At 32.5% G+C, this 15189-nt stretch overlaps 2 protein-coding genes across 4 annotated transcripts; one reads left to right on the top strand and one right to left on the bottom strand.

Annotated features, from left to right (window-relative positions):
- Positions 1–2148: 2148 nt before the first annotated feature.
- Positions 2149–4430, bottom strand: LOC111241392. 2 transcript variants are annotated; one of them, XM_022779011.1, is made up of 2 exons: positions 4200–4430; positions 2149–4029 (listed from the first exon to the last, which is right to left on the bottom strand). In XM_022779011.1, exon 2 carries the CDS (start codon positions 3026–3028, stop codon positions 2453–2455), a length of 576 nt encoding a protein of 191 aa, XP_022634732.1. In that variant the 5' UTR covers positions 3029–4029; positions 4200–4430; the 3' UTR covers positions 2149–2452. The 2 variants fall into 2 exon arrangements, with proteins under 2 accessions (XP_022634732.1, XP_022634733.1); XM_022779012.1 differs by having other exon boundaries at positions 4376–4413.
- Positions 4431–7846: 3416 nt separating this feature from the next.
- LOC106757858 (probable ethanolamine kinase) lies at positions 7847–14713 on the top strand. 2 transcript variants are annotated; one of them, XM_014640689.2, is made up of 11 exons: positions 7848–8065; positions 8468–8559; positions 8784–8890; positions 10657–10762; positions 10962–11084; positions 11610–11701; positions 12503–12587; positions 13297–13402; positions 13480–13546; positions 14117–14209; positions 14299–14713. In XM_014640689.2, exons 1-11 carry the CDS (start codon positions 7929–7931, stop codon positions 14425–14427), a joined length of 1137 nt encoding a protein of 378 aa, XP_014496175.1. In that variant the 5' UTR covers positions 7848–7928; the 3' UTR covers positions 14428–14713. The 2 variants fall into 2 exon arrangements, with proteins under 2 accessions (XP_014496176.1, XP_014496175.1); XM_014640690.2 differs by lacking the exon at positions 8784–8890 and having other exon boundaries at positions 7847–8065; positions 10676–10762.
- The last annotated feature ends 476 nt before the right edge of the window (positions 14714–15189 follow it).

Raw genomic sequence — 15189 nt, 5'->3', positions numbered from 1 at the left:
CACAAAAGTTATGGGAATGGTTATTCTCGATTTTGGTATGTTATTGGTGGGATAAAGGAGGTTGATGGTTCTATTGAGAGGTTAACCCAACTCTAAAGAAGAATGACAAAAGAAAACCGTATGAGATGCTCTAACCTTGACTTTCGAAACAAGTTTGAATGACTTAAAATTTTGGTAGCATTTCATTACTAATATCAAAATGGGTTTATAAGGGAGAGACACTTATAATTAGATGAAGGTGTCTCTAAAGTAGACCAAAACACTCTTATCTTGCACCAAACCATAAAAATCATATCTTGGTGAAGGAGAGACATGTGACACTCTAATTTTTAGAAAAACTTTTCACTCTTGGAGTATCATGTAGAAAGTCACTTTAACAAAAGTTTTTCCACTAGGAAAAAAACACATGGTTACTACATTTGTAAAAAAACTCTTCATTAAAAGCTTGTCATGTGAAAAATCTATTAAGACAAGATCGTTCAAAGATACTAGATTATTTAACAACTCATGTTCTGAAGTTTAACAAACAATACTCAATGAAATATTGTTTATAACGACTGTATGGGCTAAAGAATAATACTAAATCAAATAAGTGTTTATCAAACATAATTATCTTTCTAAAGTATTGAATGAGATAAACATTTATAATGAATGTAGTGTTTTAAGTAAATTATATCTAACAACAAATAGTGTCTGACATAATGAAAACATCCAAGTGAACACTGAGCTAAACACTAATGTTTAAGATTTAATATCCAAACGTGTTGAGGCACTAAGCATTTGACAGAACAAATCATTTATAAAACCCTAAACGCTATCAAATGATATATGATTATCTGATATTTCAAACGCATTTAATGCATGACACAAAAAGTGTTAAACGTTATAGAACTCGTAACATTGTCTAAACATTATAGTGTTTGAAGAAAAGATATATCATCTGAACAAATGATAAAGCATTTAAAAGTTAGCTCTACTAAACCATGTAAAGTAGCTTAGACAATTTATGAAGCAAGCGTTTAAAGATTATATTATCTAAATCTAGTACATTAAACACTTTGCCTTCAAAAGATGTTGACATGTGCCAAAGTGTTTTAAACACACAATGTGCTTTATGATCATCAACACTTTAAAATATTTAATGTTGTACAAAAAACTGCTCATTTGCTTTATATTTTGCTCTCCTTGTCCTATGCAAGTAATGACAACACCAACTTTACTCAAGAGCTCTACACAAAGAACAGAAAGACATTGAGAGATAGAAAGACATTCCTGCAATGCTTCCTCAAAGTTTTTAGCTATAAAGATTGTATAAGCTACTTATGAAAGAAAACGTTTATAAAGTTCTGCCACTCTACACCATAGACCTCAGTTTGACTAACGACCTAAAAAGGTTGTGAAGTCTATCGGAAAGTCAACTTTGTGTCCAACAGTCATCTCTCGAAAAAGACTGGCTATATAAAGAGGACTCACATAAGAGAAAAAAGAAGAATATACAATAAAAATGAGAGATCCAAGCTTACATCATCTATAACCTTTCATTTTAAGAGAAAGAACTTTACAAGTTCTCAGATTTCATTATATTAAATATATTCTCTCTTTGAGAGTTATTTCAATATGTACTTGTATTCAAAACACCGATTGTGTTTATATTCAAAAGTGAATTCAAACACTTGTATTGTTTAACACAGTTGAGTTAAATAGTCTAGACAGTTTGTCTAGGATAGATATCAGGAATGATTAAACTCATAATAATCAAGTAGACTAGTGGAAAACAAGAGTAATTGATAATACTTAAGAATCAAGAGTGGTTGATAAAATTCGATATACATCAAAAGTGGTTTATACTCATTGTAATCTTGTAAAATATTAATAGAACCCCTTGAGTGGTCTTAAAGGAGATTGAACATAGTTTAAGTTAAGCAAACCAATATAAAAATATTTGTGTTATTGTTTTCCTTGTTTAAAACATTTTCTTAAATACTTTATTGAAAAATACATGTGTCTAACAACTATTGTACACTGTTTAACCCTTGCAATAATCATTAAGTGTTGAATTGCAAAAAAGTTTAAAACATTATTCAATCCTTCTTCTAATATTTTCCTACATTTCAAAATCACTTTAACAAAAGTTCTCTACTAAAAAAATGACATATAACAATTATCTTTATAGAAAACTTTCACTAAGTGTTTGTCATATGACTATCATGTCTCATATGAACTAACGTACACCAAGTTAAAGTTACAAAAGTAATCATCCAAGATTAGCTTAAGTTAAACATGAATATTGTTCTACAACTTAAACAAGATTATTCAAAAACTCTACACATCTCTTGATACAAAGTCTAAAAAGAAATTCTATACTACTCCACCTTTAATACAAAATCTAAATATTCCTAATTTATTAGAGGTATTCCATAATGACTTAAGATAAAGAGTTTTCCTTCATCTTTCATATATAACTCTTTCTCTTCTTGGATGTGTTTGAGTCAAGACCAAGAGGTATCTCATCAAGCTCCGGGACGCTGAAGATGTTCTGTCTTTCAAGGTCAATGCAAACGGGGTTGGTTGAACCCCTCATTCGGTAAGAGCCAATGTGGCCGATCCTCTGTAGCTGGTCAGCTATTACACTTAGTGAAGACCTTGAACAGGGCGTCGGGTCAGTTGTAGAAACTGTCACAGCGCCTTGTGTTGCAGTAGGAGCCGTTATTTCTCCTTCTGACATGTTGTCAAAGATTATAGTTCTACCTGTAAAAGGTTGTGAATTCTTAAGTGAATTTCTAAAGTCTTCGGTCTCGGAGGGCTTGAGTACAGCTCCACTAGGGCGCTGAAGATGTTGTCTTTCAAGCTCAACGTAAAGAGGGTTGGTTGAATCCCTCGTTCGGATAGAGCCAATGTAGTCGCACCTCTGTAGCTGGTCAGCTATTACACTTAGTGGAGACCTTAAACAGGGCTTCGGGCCAGTTGTAGAAACTGTTACAGCGCCTTGCGTTGCAATAGGAGCCGTTATTTCTCCTTCCTGTGACATGTAGTTCTACCTGTAAAAGATTGTGAATTTCTAAAGTCTTCTGTCTAGAAGGGATTGAAATTTTTCTCTAATCCCAATATCTCATGTACTAGGGACCACCGCCCGGTCGTGGTCACTACCGGACGGACGGTACGTCAAGAGCCCAAGCGTGAGAACGGTCAGGGAAAAGGCCGGACGACCATTGCTATCCGGCGTAGGCAAAGCCGGCCGTAGAAAATGGATGACCCGAACAGACCCAACAGCTAACACCACAGCTTTTGTATCATTCCACTTTCCGCCATTACTGACAGCTAAGGACCGCTGCCCGGTGACGCCATAACCGGACGGGCGGACGCAAGATCCACCTGTAGAATAAGACCCAAGGGGAGGCGTGCGGTCGGCACAATGCCCGGACGGTCACGATCATCAGGATTAAGGTAAGTGTAGAATGATTAGCGTAATCTCGTGTTTTAGATGGTTGGGCCACAATTGGGCCTTAATTAAGGTAACCTTAATACCAAGCCCATGTCCACCACTATAAATACGAGTCAAAGGNCACAGGTAGATAGGTTCATTTATTGCACATTTAACTCTGAGCTAAGATACCCGATCGGATAACTAAACTGACTTAAGCATCGGAGTGCCTTTAGTAGGTACCCTCCGGGCGTCTGGAGCACAGGAGCACGCAAGAGAACTTGGACAGGAGGTTGAATAGAGGAAATTGTGTAGGTGGTTTGGATCTCGGCCCTATACCGGAACATCTCATAAAAGTTTTTCTTCCTCTCACTTTCTCTAATTGGAAAGTTTTTCTTCCTCTTACTTTCTTGGCAGGGGACTGGTCCCTTGTTTCCGCCTCTATCGTGGACAGTAGATCGTCGACGGGTAGCACCTTCGTCACTAACTTCAACGCGAGTGAACGATCGCCGTTTTCTAATGCCTAGTTACCGATTCTCAAACATTTCAAAGCATCGTCCTTATTCCCATCCATCGTCGGAGATAACGCTCGTACCAGATCTTTGCACCTAAAAAATTAGGGTAACCAAGGGAGTGAACAATCCTCAACAATCTTTTTCATCAAAATCAAGGCGATAAATTCTTCAATGAGGCACAACAACAAAAAAGTAATAAAAAGACAAATAGCTTGAAAGTATTCGTGTAATTTGTGCTACTATGCCCATTCTACTCTCTTGACCTAATCATTCGCTAGATTGATATGTATTTCTTCAATGCCTGCTTCCCTCCAACCGCCGCGGCGGTGGCAATTCCACCAATGGCACCGGCAATGACCACGGATCGGGTGCGGTGGTGGCTGAAGAATGGAGCACACATTTAAACCATCAAATGAGGAGGGAAGATGACAGAAGGTACCTATGAAATGCAGAGCGATTAGGCACGAAGAGAGAAATTGGAACTGAAATTCAAATTGAAAAAAAATATGAAAATGTAGTTACAAAATTGTCCCAAATTTCCTCGCTGCTGTGGGACCCATAAACATTATGGCGTGTCAAAGTACCAGTTCCCCTTCCCCGTAGATACTTCTTTCTTTCCACACTCGTATTTATAGATAACATTTATTTTGTTTTTTAGTTTTATTTATTTGAATAATTTTTAAAAATTTAAATAATTATTTACAATAAAAAATTATTTTTTAGTTTTATAATTTTAGTATCTAATTTTAATTTAAATAATTATTTATTATAAAACATTATTTACTCTTTTATCATTTTAGTAATTATTTTGTAAAATTTTAAATGATTATTCATAATAAAAAGTTATTTACATAGTATTGTTTATAATATTTTTTATTTTAATAACTAAATTTGGTTTTATACACAATTATATCTATAATTATATATTTTTTTTTATTTTTATCTTTTTAATTGTCATTTTTAACATTTAAATAATTTATAAATATTTAAAATATCATATATAGGTTTAGGTAAAAAATAAAACATACATAACTTTTTTTCTTAAATAAAGTTCTTCTGTAACTAAAATTCAATTCTAAAGTAAATTATTAACCACATCAGTATATCTATTTTACATATTCATAATTTCGTGAATTCTTATTGTACCATATGGTTTTCTAGGTACCGCCTAACCAACCACCTAAAACCGATCAACCACTTAGGGTCGACCATCCATCAGGTTGACCAACCACCAAGATCGGTCGATCATCCAGGTCGATCGACTATCAGGCTAATAATCTTGACCGACCACATGGTTAGATTATAAACAATAATAACTCATTAAAACCCTTAATGGAGGTTAAGGTGTGATTGGATTGTCATCAAGACCACAAAAGGTAAAAAACCATTACAACTAGTATAAATAAATGTCTCAGGTATGACTTATGACCATGATGCACAATATACATGCATTATTTGTTGTTTGAACTGCTCGGTTATATTATTAACTTGAGCGTTGGAGTGCCTTTAACAGGTACTCACCCCTACGACTTTGAGAAGGAGGGAGAACGAACAATACAACTAGGAGTACGAAAACGATTAGGGAGTCCGTCCGGCCTTCAACGAACCTGCCCAGTCTTAGAGACAAGGGGGAAGGTCCGCCTAGTCTTCAACCCGGAGCACTTTGAGCTACACCCGTCCACTTTGCGCTATGCCCGTCCGCTTTGAGTAACTTCCATTTGTTTTTAAGTTATGTCTATCCGGTTTTCAAGACAATGTGAAATGTTTTGAGCAATGGTCCTCCAAACTCCATGAAACACTTATAAATGAATCATCCACCATTGCATAAAAAACTGAAATAAGAGTTCGACACCTAGAAGGAAACATCTAATTAATAATTCATTTTAAATTATAAGATTGAATTGTAATTTGAAGTTGTTAAAGTATATGTTTTTTTTTTCATTTTCTATAAAATATCATCACTTATTTTAGAAATTGATAATTAATAAAAAATAAACAATGATTACTTAAAATTATATTATTTTTCTAAATAAAATATTAAAATTAAAATTTATTAAAATAATAAATCACATAATATAATGTAAATTAATATTAATTGGTCTTGTGTAATATAAATTTTAAAATAAAATATCGTTATTAACGATGATTGGTATCAAATTTTAATAAGTGTAAAGATATTGTTTTATTATATTATAATGTATTAGAAATATAAAATTGTTTCAAATTTAAACTGATAATTTTGCTGATTATTCATTACTGGTTTAAGTAAATAATAAATAATTTGTTAATAAAAGTTTAGCATTGCTATTATATCTATAAAATAGAGAGTATGATTGGAAATTTTTATTTTAAATATTGAAAAATAAAATAACCAACAATTTATATTTATTTTATTTGAAATTGAAAATTTTATTGCATATTTATTGAAGTATTATACATTAATATGATAATATAAAAGAATTTAAATTAAAAATAAATGAAACAATATTTAGAGATTATAAGTTTGTAAATAAGAAAACGGAAATAAAATATATTTTTTAAATTTAGAAGTTATAAAGAAAGAAAGGATTAACTTTTTCAACCTTTGTCTTTTAAGTGTAACGTACTCAGTATTACCATAATGCATGAACCATATGATAATGTATGTTAAAAATGATGTCAGATAGTAGATAATCACTAGTATAAAAATCATATTTTATGAATGTGTAGACCTACGTACAAAATTATGGACGTCATAGTTCATTTTTGTACGTCATAAAATATTATAATGTATTTCGAAAAATGAGAAAGAAAAATTTATAAATTTTATATTTTTCTAAAAAATATATTAATAATTGAAGTATAAATTGAAGATTCTAAATTAGGTAAAAATAAATCAATTAAATTGAATGATATATAAGAACAAAAATCACATATTAAATCCAATAAAATACATGTTAGAACGAATGTGTAGACATATTATAACGTACAAAACTATGTACGTCATAGTTTGTTTTTGTACGTCATAAAATATAATTTTTGTATTAATGAATACAATTAGAGACGTATCCCAAATTTGTAGGAAAGAGAAAAATTCAAAAGATAAAATGTTACAAAATTTAGATATAAAAAGTAAATTAGAAAAAAAAATCCTAAAATTTATATATATATATATATATATATATATATATATATATATATATATTTATATGACGTATGGAATCTAAACTAAATTTTGACTAATGACTATTTATTTTAGGAAATGGTGTTTTGTTGCCGGAAGCAACATTAAATTAACTAACTAAGATTCCATAAAATCAACCAATTAAGCAGGCGTCAAATCACAATGACGCCGGACGGGAAAATAGGCGGTGGCGTCTGCTGTCTAACTTAGTCATATCGGAATTAAGATCCTTTAATTTTGATCATGCTTTTTTTTTATGCTTTTTAGTTTTTTTAATAATTTGATATAATCAGGTATTTTTTATAATACTAATGTTAAAAATATGTTATGTATTTTTGATTTTTTTAATTTTTTAATCTGTTTTTAAAATAAAAATTTGTTACATAGTAGGAGACACCTCTGATTTGAAAGTATGCAACACCACACAACAAAATTTTTGTCAAACATATTTTCCCATGATAGATAAATAGGCTAAATAGAAGATAAAATTAGATTAACGAATTTTCACACGCGGATACATATCTTTACTATATTGAAACGGTTTCTATTTTGGGTATTAAATCAATAACGATTTATATAAGCTAAATCTTCTAATCGATATTTTGGCCAAAGAAAAATTTTGAAATTCATTAGTTTTTTTTTCTCTTTTTCATTTCTTTTTTTAGTCAAAACTTTAAAACAATTTTTAACTTTATTTTGATTATAAAATATTGTGTTTCTATGTATACTATTTATATTATTTGGATGTAAACAAATTCTAGTGTTCTTCTTTTTTGCCCTCCTTCGTTATTTGTTTTTTTTTTCTCTCTCTTCTCGTTTGGTTCAATCAATGGGTGCAGAGGTTAAGATCTGGAACCCCGTTGAAGTCGCAGAACAAGCTAGCCATAACTATGTCTCCAAGATTCATCCCTCGCAGCTTACCATCGACCCTTCGCTCGAACTTCCTCATATGACACCTCTCGTCCTGTACGTGATTCTCATTTTTTTTTCTTTCCTTTTCAATAAAAATAAAGAATAAAGTTTTTTTTTTTTTCTTTTTCGCGCGCTTCTCGTTTGAACTTTCATGGGTTTCTTTGTTTCTGGGTATGGTTGCTGGGAAACGGTGGGAAAGTGGGTGGGTCAGGTTTTGCTGGGAAGAGGTATCAATTGGGGTTTGGCGGTTCTAGATTAATTAGAATTGTTCAATTTCTTTGGATTAGGTGTTGAGTGGGGTGTGATGCCTAAAATAGAATATGACTTTCAATGTTGAACCGTTGATTTTTTGTTTGTTTATGTTATTAAACGTTGCTAAATCAGTTTCATCTCTATTCCTGAAATTGCATCATTTCCCGTTCTTTTTTTTGTTTTGTTTTGTTTTGTTTCTTGCAGAAATATGTGCAAGGACATGTTCAAGGCGTGGGCAGATTTGGATGATTCTTGCTTTGCTGTTGAGAAAATTTCCGGGGGAATTACAAATTTGTGTGAGTTGTTCTGTTAATGTTGTTTTTTTGAAGAAAGAATTAAATTCTTGTTCATCTCAAGCTTGATTTTCACATGCTGAATGGCTATGTCTGGTGAACGGTTTACTTCACAAATCCAGAAATAGAGTCAGCTAAACTTTCATCTGGTTGTTTAATTGCTTGTCGCTCATCCGTAGTATTGTGTTGTTGTTGATGTCGTTGATGCATTTGTCATTGTCTGTCAGTACTCAAGGTTTCAGTTAAACAAGAAAATTGTATTGAGGAAATTATAACCATCAGATTGTATGGACCCAACACTGAGTACATTATAGATCGTCAGCGGGAATTGCAGGTTAGACACTGTACTGCATGATTACATACAAAACTAGCCATGTCACTGAATGCTTGTGCGTCCTTTCTTGAGTCAAATATTGCAGTCATCTAGTGTTGAAGTAGCCGTCTATATCTTGTTATTTCTGCAATGTTGTTCTCTGGTTGATGAATAATTGAATGTTAAGGGTAACTGAAATGTACGTATGCTTGTGGCAAGCTTGCAGTAATACTTTCCAGGATTTTGTCATATTTTATTATTTGTTGATGGGCTAAGATTTTCATCGATTTACCATTGCAAGTAGATTTGTCAAACCAGGTCAACCCATGTGGGTTTGGGTCATCCCATGGGCCTTAATTTTAAAATTTTGACCTAGGCCCAGTCTGGAGATGTTTTGGCTAATGCCAAGCCGAAGTTGTTCTCCGGCACTGCCAAGCTGAAAATGCCTGGGTCGTGGTCGAGTTGAAGATACCCTAGTTAAAATTGAGTTGAAGATGCTCTGGTAGAGGCTGGTGTGAAATTAGTCTAGTTGAGGTAGAATTCAAATAATGTGATTGAGGCCAAGGTAAAAATACTTTGGTCAAGGTTGAACTGACAATGGTCTAGCCATGGCCAAGCTAAAGAGGCTTTGGTTAAGGCTGATATACGGCTGAGACCATGGAGAAGATGCCTTAGTTGAGATGGAATTGAAATATCTTGGTCAAAGTTGAGTTGAACATACCCAAAGGTTTGAGTTCAAGATACTCTAGCGAGATTGAGGTCAAGTTAAAATTACCTTTATTGGGGTTAAACTAATGTACTATGGTTTTGGTTTAGTTAAAGATATTTTAGGTTGAGGCTGAGTTAAAGTTATTTTGTTTGAGATCAAGTTCAGGAACTCTAGTCCGGTCGAGTTGAAATTATTTATATTTTTTGTAATCAGTTGAGGAAAACAATTTTTGATATAGACATAACTTGTAGGCTGGAAGCCTTTAAGCCATGGTCCACCCCCTTACTAAGTGGGCTTAAAAACTCCTCGTTAGTTGGGAAAAAATTGGACCATTATAGTGAGCTAGCCCTTGGACACACACAGGGATAAATTGACACCTCTAATTGTAAAGTTAAACTTTAGCTTTCATTTTGAGCTTACTAATCTTCAGTTGAGATAAATTTGGTAATTCAATTATTTATTCCTTTATTATTGTTGAATTATTTTTCTCCACTTTCTGAAGCAGCATAAGAAAATAATTAAAATAATCTTATGCAAATTTTTGTTTCCTATGTTAGATGATGTTGCATGGCTTTTATACTTTTTGGGAGTAGGATTTAAAAATGTCTTTCAATATAAATATATAATTTCTTGAGTATGTATTATGGATTTCATTTTCATTTATTCTGCCTTAGAGATAAGGCCAAATTAAAAGTTAAAATAATACTTATTAGGAAGGGATAAGCAAACCACGACTTTAAAAACTGTTGAAATCCATATCAACATAAGTCCCTTGTAGATGATGTGCTGCAAAACTTTGTTCATTAATCCATAAGAAAAGAAAGAGAAAACTTGATGAAATTGTAGGTATACTATTCATTTATATCCCTGCTTAGATGTGCACGGAGGATGTTGGTTTAGATTGTGATCAGAGAAAGATATGAATTCTTATGGTGGATGTTGGTTTAGATTGTGATCAGAGAAAGATATGAATTCTTATGGTGAAAAAAGATTATAGTTTATAATTGTTAAATTAGTTGCTTATCTGTATTTTACTCAATGGTTTTACTTGAAGTTTGGTGTAAAATTTGGTGTTTAGGCTACCAAATTCATCACAGCTGCAGGATTTGGTGCTAAGTGGCTCGGCATATTTGGGAATGGCATGGTGCAATCTTTTATTAATGCTCAAACTCTATCACCTTCAGGTACAAATGGGAAAACTTCATGAATGCTCAACTATCTTTAAATGTAGCAACTATGTACTTCCCTAACCCAACCTAAGACTTGATGCTGACTTTTGATCATGAGGAGGCTCTAAGCTGAAGTTCTCAATTATCTGTTATTATACTTTGTTTACCGCTACACTGGTTTAATGACTTCGTAAATACATTTTCTCCGTGGCAGATATGCGGGAACCAAAGCTTGCTGCTAAAATAGCTAAGCAACTTAAAAGATTTCATTATGTAGAAATTCCAAGTTCAAAGGAACCTCAATTATGGAATGATGTTTGGAAGTTCTTTGAGAAAGGTCTATTATATTTTCTTTCTTGTAGTGTGGTCTTTGTCCGATTCTATTTCAATTAATGAGTTACTTCTGTAATTTTGTTTGAAGTCAATTTGATTTGTTGATTTCTATCATTCCTTCTCTGAAGTTTTGAACTCCCCTTTTTAGTCTTTTCAGTTTCACCATTCTCTGATATTTAGTTTTGAAAGCAACTTTTTTTTAAAGATCACATGCTAGGGAATGTTTTGAAAGTAACTTATAATACCAGAATGATCTGTTATGTCTTGTGAAAAATCTGTCATTGTTTTTGGACTAATAGAATCATTTATAAATATACAATCTTTTGGGGTGTGTTTTTTGTTACCTAAAAGTTCCTTACGCTTTTCATTCTGTATTCGTAGTCCTATGTGATGATGTACTACTTCAATATATTAAAACTATCATCAAGCTAGATTAACCTCATGCAATATGCTTTTGACAACGGCTTCTGTATGTTTATGCCTGAAAGATTTGTATTATTAGTATTTGAGTAGCCACTTTTTCTTCCAGCATCTGTTCTTGAATTTGATGATAGTGAAATCCGGAAGACTTATGAAACGATTTCATTCAAGGAAATTCATGATGAAATTGTTGAGCTCAAGGTAGTTGCTCTTTCCGACGTTTCTTAGCTGTTATATTTGTTTTTATCTTTGATTGTAATTCAGGGGTCAAACGAATATAAATTATCAACATATTTGAAGTCCAACTCTAATAACTAGATTTGAAAGTTAAGTTTATATTTTTAGTGGTGACTACCATCTATTTTGCTGTCAATGTCCAATCACTTTTGCTAAATATTTATTAGGACATGCCCAACAAAGAAAGGGCCAAAGTTTCCAGGCATAATCTTTTCCATCTCATTTGTGCTTGTGAAGATTATTTTTTGGCTTAATTAAGTTTTAAGTACCTCATCAATTAGGGAAATTTTCAATTAAGTTCCTATTAAAAATTTCTGCTCTATTGAGTGCATCAAATATTTTTCGTTTTAACCTTAGTATCCTACCGTTTGATTTTGCCGGGATGACATGACCATTACTTTCGTCTTCCCATCTCCAACTTGCCAATCAACTCTATTGGAAAGGAGCGAGTTGGAGGAGATTTGAGAGAAAAAAATGAGTTGATCGGTGAGTTATAGATGAGAAGTATCAGTTACACCATACCGTAAATGGCAAAAATCAAACGGTGAGGTATTTAAACGAAAATAAGAAAACATTTGAGCACTCAATAAAACAATTTTTTGATAAGGATTCAATTTAAAATACCCAAATTTATGAGATACTTAAAACTTAATTAAACCATTTTTTTATTGAAAAGGCTAAATTAGTTGTAGTCATTGGTTCATTTTATTTATGGTCATAATTTCTTCTCTTGACTGGGTTTTATATATATATTTTTTGTGACAGGGATTGTGTGATCTACTCAAATCTCCTGTAATTTTTGCTCACAACGACTTGCTTTCTGGAAATATAATGATTAATTATGAAGAAGGTATCTAAATACCTCGCTTGTAAGCATGCCTGTGCTTCTACTTGTTAATGTATTTATTTATTTATTGTAGAAAAGGCAGTAGCTTATTTATTGTGCTTGCTATTCTATGCACGCCATGTCTATGAACTCATTCTCAAGAGTTGGGAGTTCTATATCATCACTGCATCCACACACACACACACAGTTTTAACATTTCCTTTATCTTTCTTCGTAAAATGCGTGTATGATATACTCATGAGCCAAGCATTGGTACAATTTACTTATTTCGGATTAGGAAACATTATCAAAATTAAAAATGTGACGGTGTTGCATGGTTTTGTTCAAGAAAAGTTGTTATATCTGTTTTTCTCCAATGGTTGCTAAATGAGTACAAAATTACCTCACCGTTTGGATCAAGAGCTTAGTATACTAACTCCAATTTTAATTATTCGGGATTTAAATTAAAGCAGAAGAAGTACACAACATTAGTCATAAACCAACACAATGAGTATTTTTTTGAATAAGTAATGCGTTTGTTTTTTTAATTAGTTTGTTTGTTAACAGGAATTTCTGATGTGAATCTATTCATTCAGTTTATAACAAACTCTGGAATTCACAAATATTTTAACATTCACATGTGAAGAGATGATGTTTAGATAACCAGCTTTTTTATTAATTGATGAGGTTTTCATCTTTTGTTTTTTCTTAATTTAGTCTGACATTTCTCCAGATAAACTTTACTTCATTGATTATGAATATGCATCATACAACTATAGAGGCTATGACATAGGAAACCACTTTGCAGAATATGCTGGTTTTGATTGTGACTTCGACTTGTGAGTTCTTTATCCTTGTTTCTCTCTTTTAATTAGGTTTTTCTTTGTTACTTCAGTTCATCATTTTCATAATGCAGGTACCCAAATATAAATGAACAATACCATTTCTTCAGGCATTACTTACAACCTGAAAGACCTCATGAGGTACCAATCACAGTGAATGGGATTAAATATTTCTTTTGTATTTTATTTCACTGTTTCCAGATTGTCAATCATCTAAAAAATAAGATGTACACAATCCATCAATTATGCCATGATCATCTTATTTTCCATTAGCCTTTAATCACTTCGACACTCTAGCCCTTTGGTGTATCAACTATATTAGGTTGCCTTTCCTGTTGGAGTGAAGTTTCCTTTTGCGGATGTGCCTAAGGCTGATCTTTGTTACATAAAACTGCCTAAATATCTCCCGAAATCCCCACTTTTGTCTGCCTAAGGCTGATCTTTGTTACATAAAACTGTCTAAATATCTCCCGAAATCCCCACTTTTGTCGTACCCTTGAAGTATATTCAAATTTGACTTTAACTTGAAATAGCCTTATCTCAGTATGCCTTGGTGCATATATATGGTACTTAGCAATATTGTAGCATGAAAAACACTTGCACTTCAGGGTACATAAGTTATTGGAAATACGAATATTAGTTTATTTTCGTGCCCTATAATAGATATCTCCTGTGTTTCTTTAAGATCATCATTTACTTAATATAATACAGGTGCCCGAGAAAGATCTTGAAGCTTTGTATGTTGAGGCAAATACATTTTCCCTTGCCTCTCACGTTTTCTGGGCATTGTGGGGTGTGATTCAGGTAGTATATTTTCCTCTTTTATTCTCAATGCTTTCTTAGTCGAACCACGCCCTTTATTGTTTGTTGATATTGTTTCTGATGATAAACAGGCAAAGATGTCCCCAATTGAATTTGATTATCTTGGTTACTTTTTCCTTCGATACAAGGAATACAAAAGACAGAAAGAGAAGTATTTCTTGCTTGCACGGACCTATCTTACCGGATGCAAGAATAAGTAAATGAAAGAGATTTACTCAATCACTTGTACGTTTTAGTATGTCATGTTTGTAGCATGAATCCCTTGATTCATGTAGTTTATGTTTGCTTAAAATTTCATTTTAGACTTTTCAGAATAATGGCCTAATTAAGCGTGTAGTTTGAGCTAGAGGCTTTTCTACCTCCTGTTGTTGTAATCCTAGAACAGGCTATAAAATTGATGTCATTCTTTTTTCTGTACTCTGGCATTATAATTTTTTTTTTGTCTTGCTCATTCACCTCTACAAAAGTGACCCCTCACTTACAATCTATTACATCCAGTCTGCAATGGAGGCAATTCAATTAATTAAATTCCTTGTATCACAAGAAAAATGAGTTTCTCTTTTGCACATGAGATTAGCTCATGCTCGAGTTTGAGTTATGAATTTTGTACTCTATCTATTGACCGATACATGTCGATGGCAATAGTGTGATCGATTGCTCGAGGAATGAAGAAAACTGATTGATTACAATTAAAATCAACTAAACATCTAATTAACATAAATATGTTAATCATGTTTAAAGAGAATTGGGTTGTAATTAGATTGACTTTAATCAAAAGCTTATGGAAAAAGCTATAGATATAAGTACATGGTTTTTAAAATATTAATTATGTTTTTATTATAACATTAATTGTTTTAACAAATCAAATTTGAGTTGACTTTAATATTAGAATACTTTTACCAGGTAGTTCTCCATTAGTTGATAAATATATTACCTTTGCACAGAGAGGATGACATTAGAGT

The sequence above is a fragment of the Vigna radiata genome, chromosome 3 (assembly GCF_000741045.1).
Source record: "Vigna radiata var. radiata cultivar VC1973A chromosome 3, Vradiata_ver6, whole genome shotgun sequence".
In the NCBI taxonomy this organism is placed as follows: domain Eukaryota; kingdom Viridiplantae; phylum Streptophyta; class Magnoliopsida; order Fabales; family Fabaceae; genus Vigna; species Vigna radiata.
The sequence above is the reverse complement of the archived record's forward strand: the minus strand, read 5'-3'. Positions and strand labels throughout refer to the sequence as shown.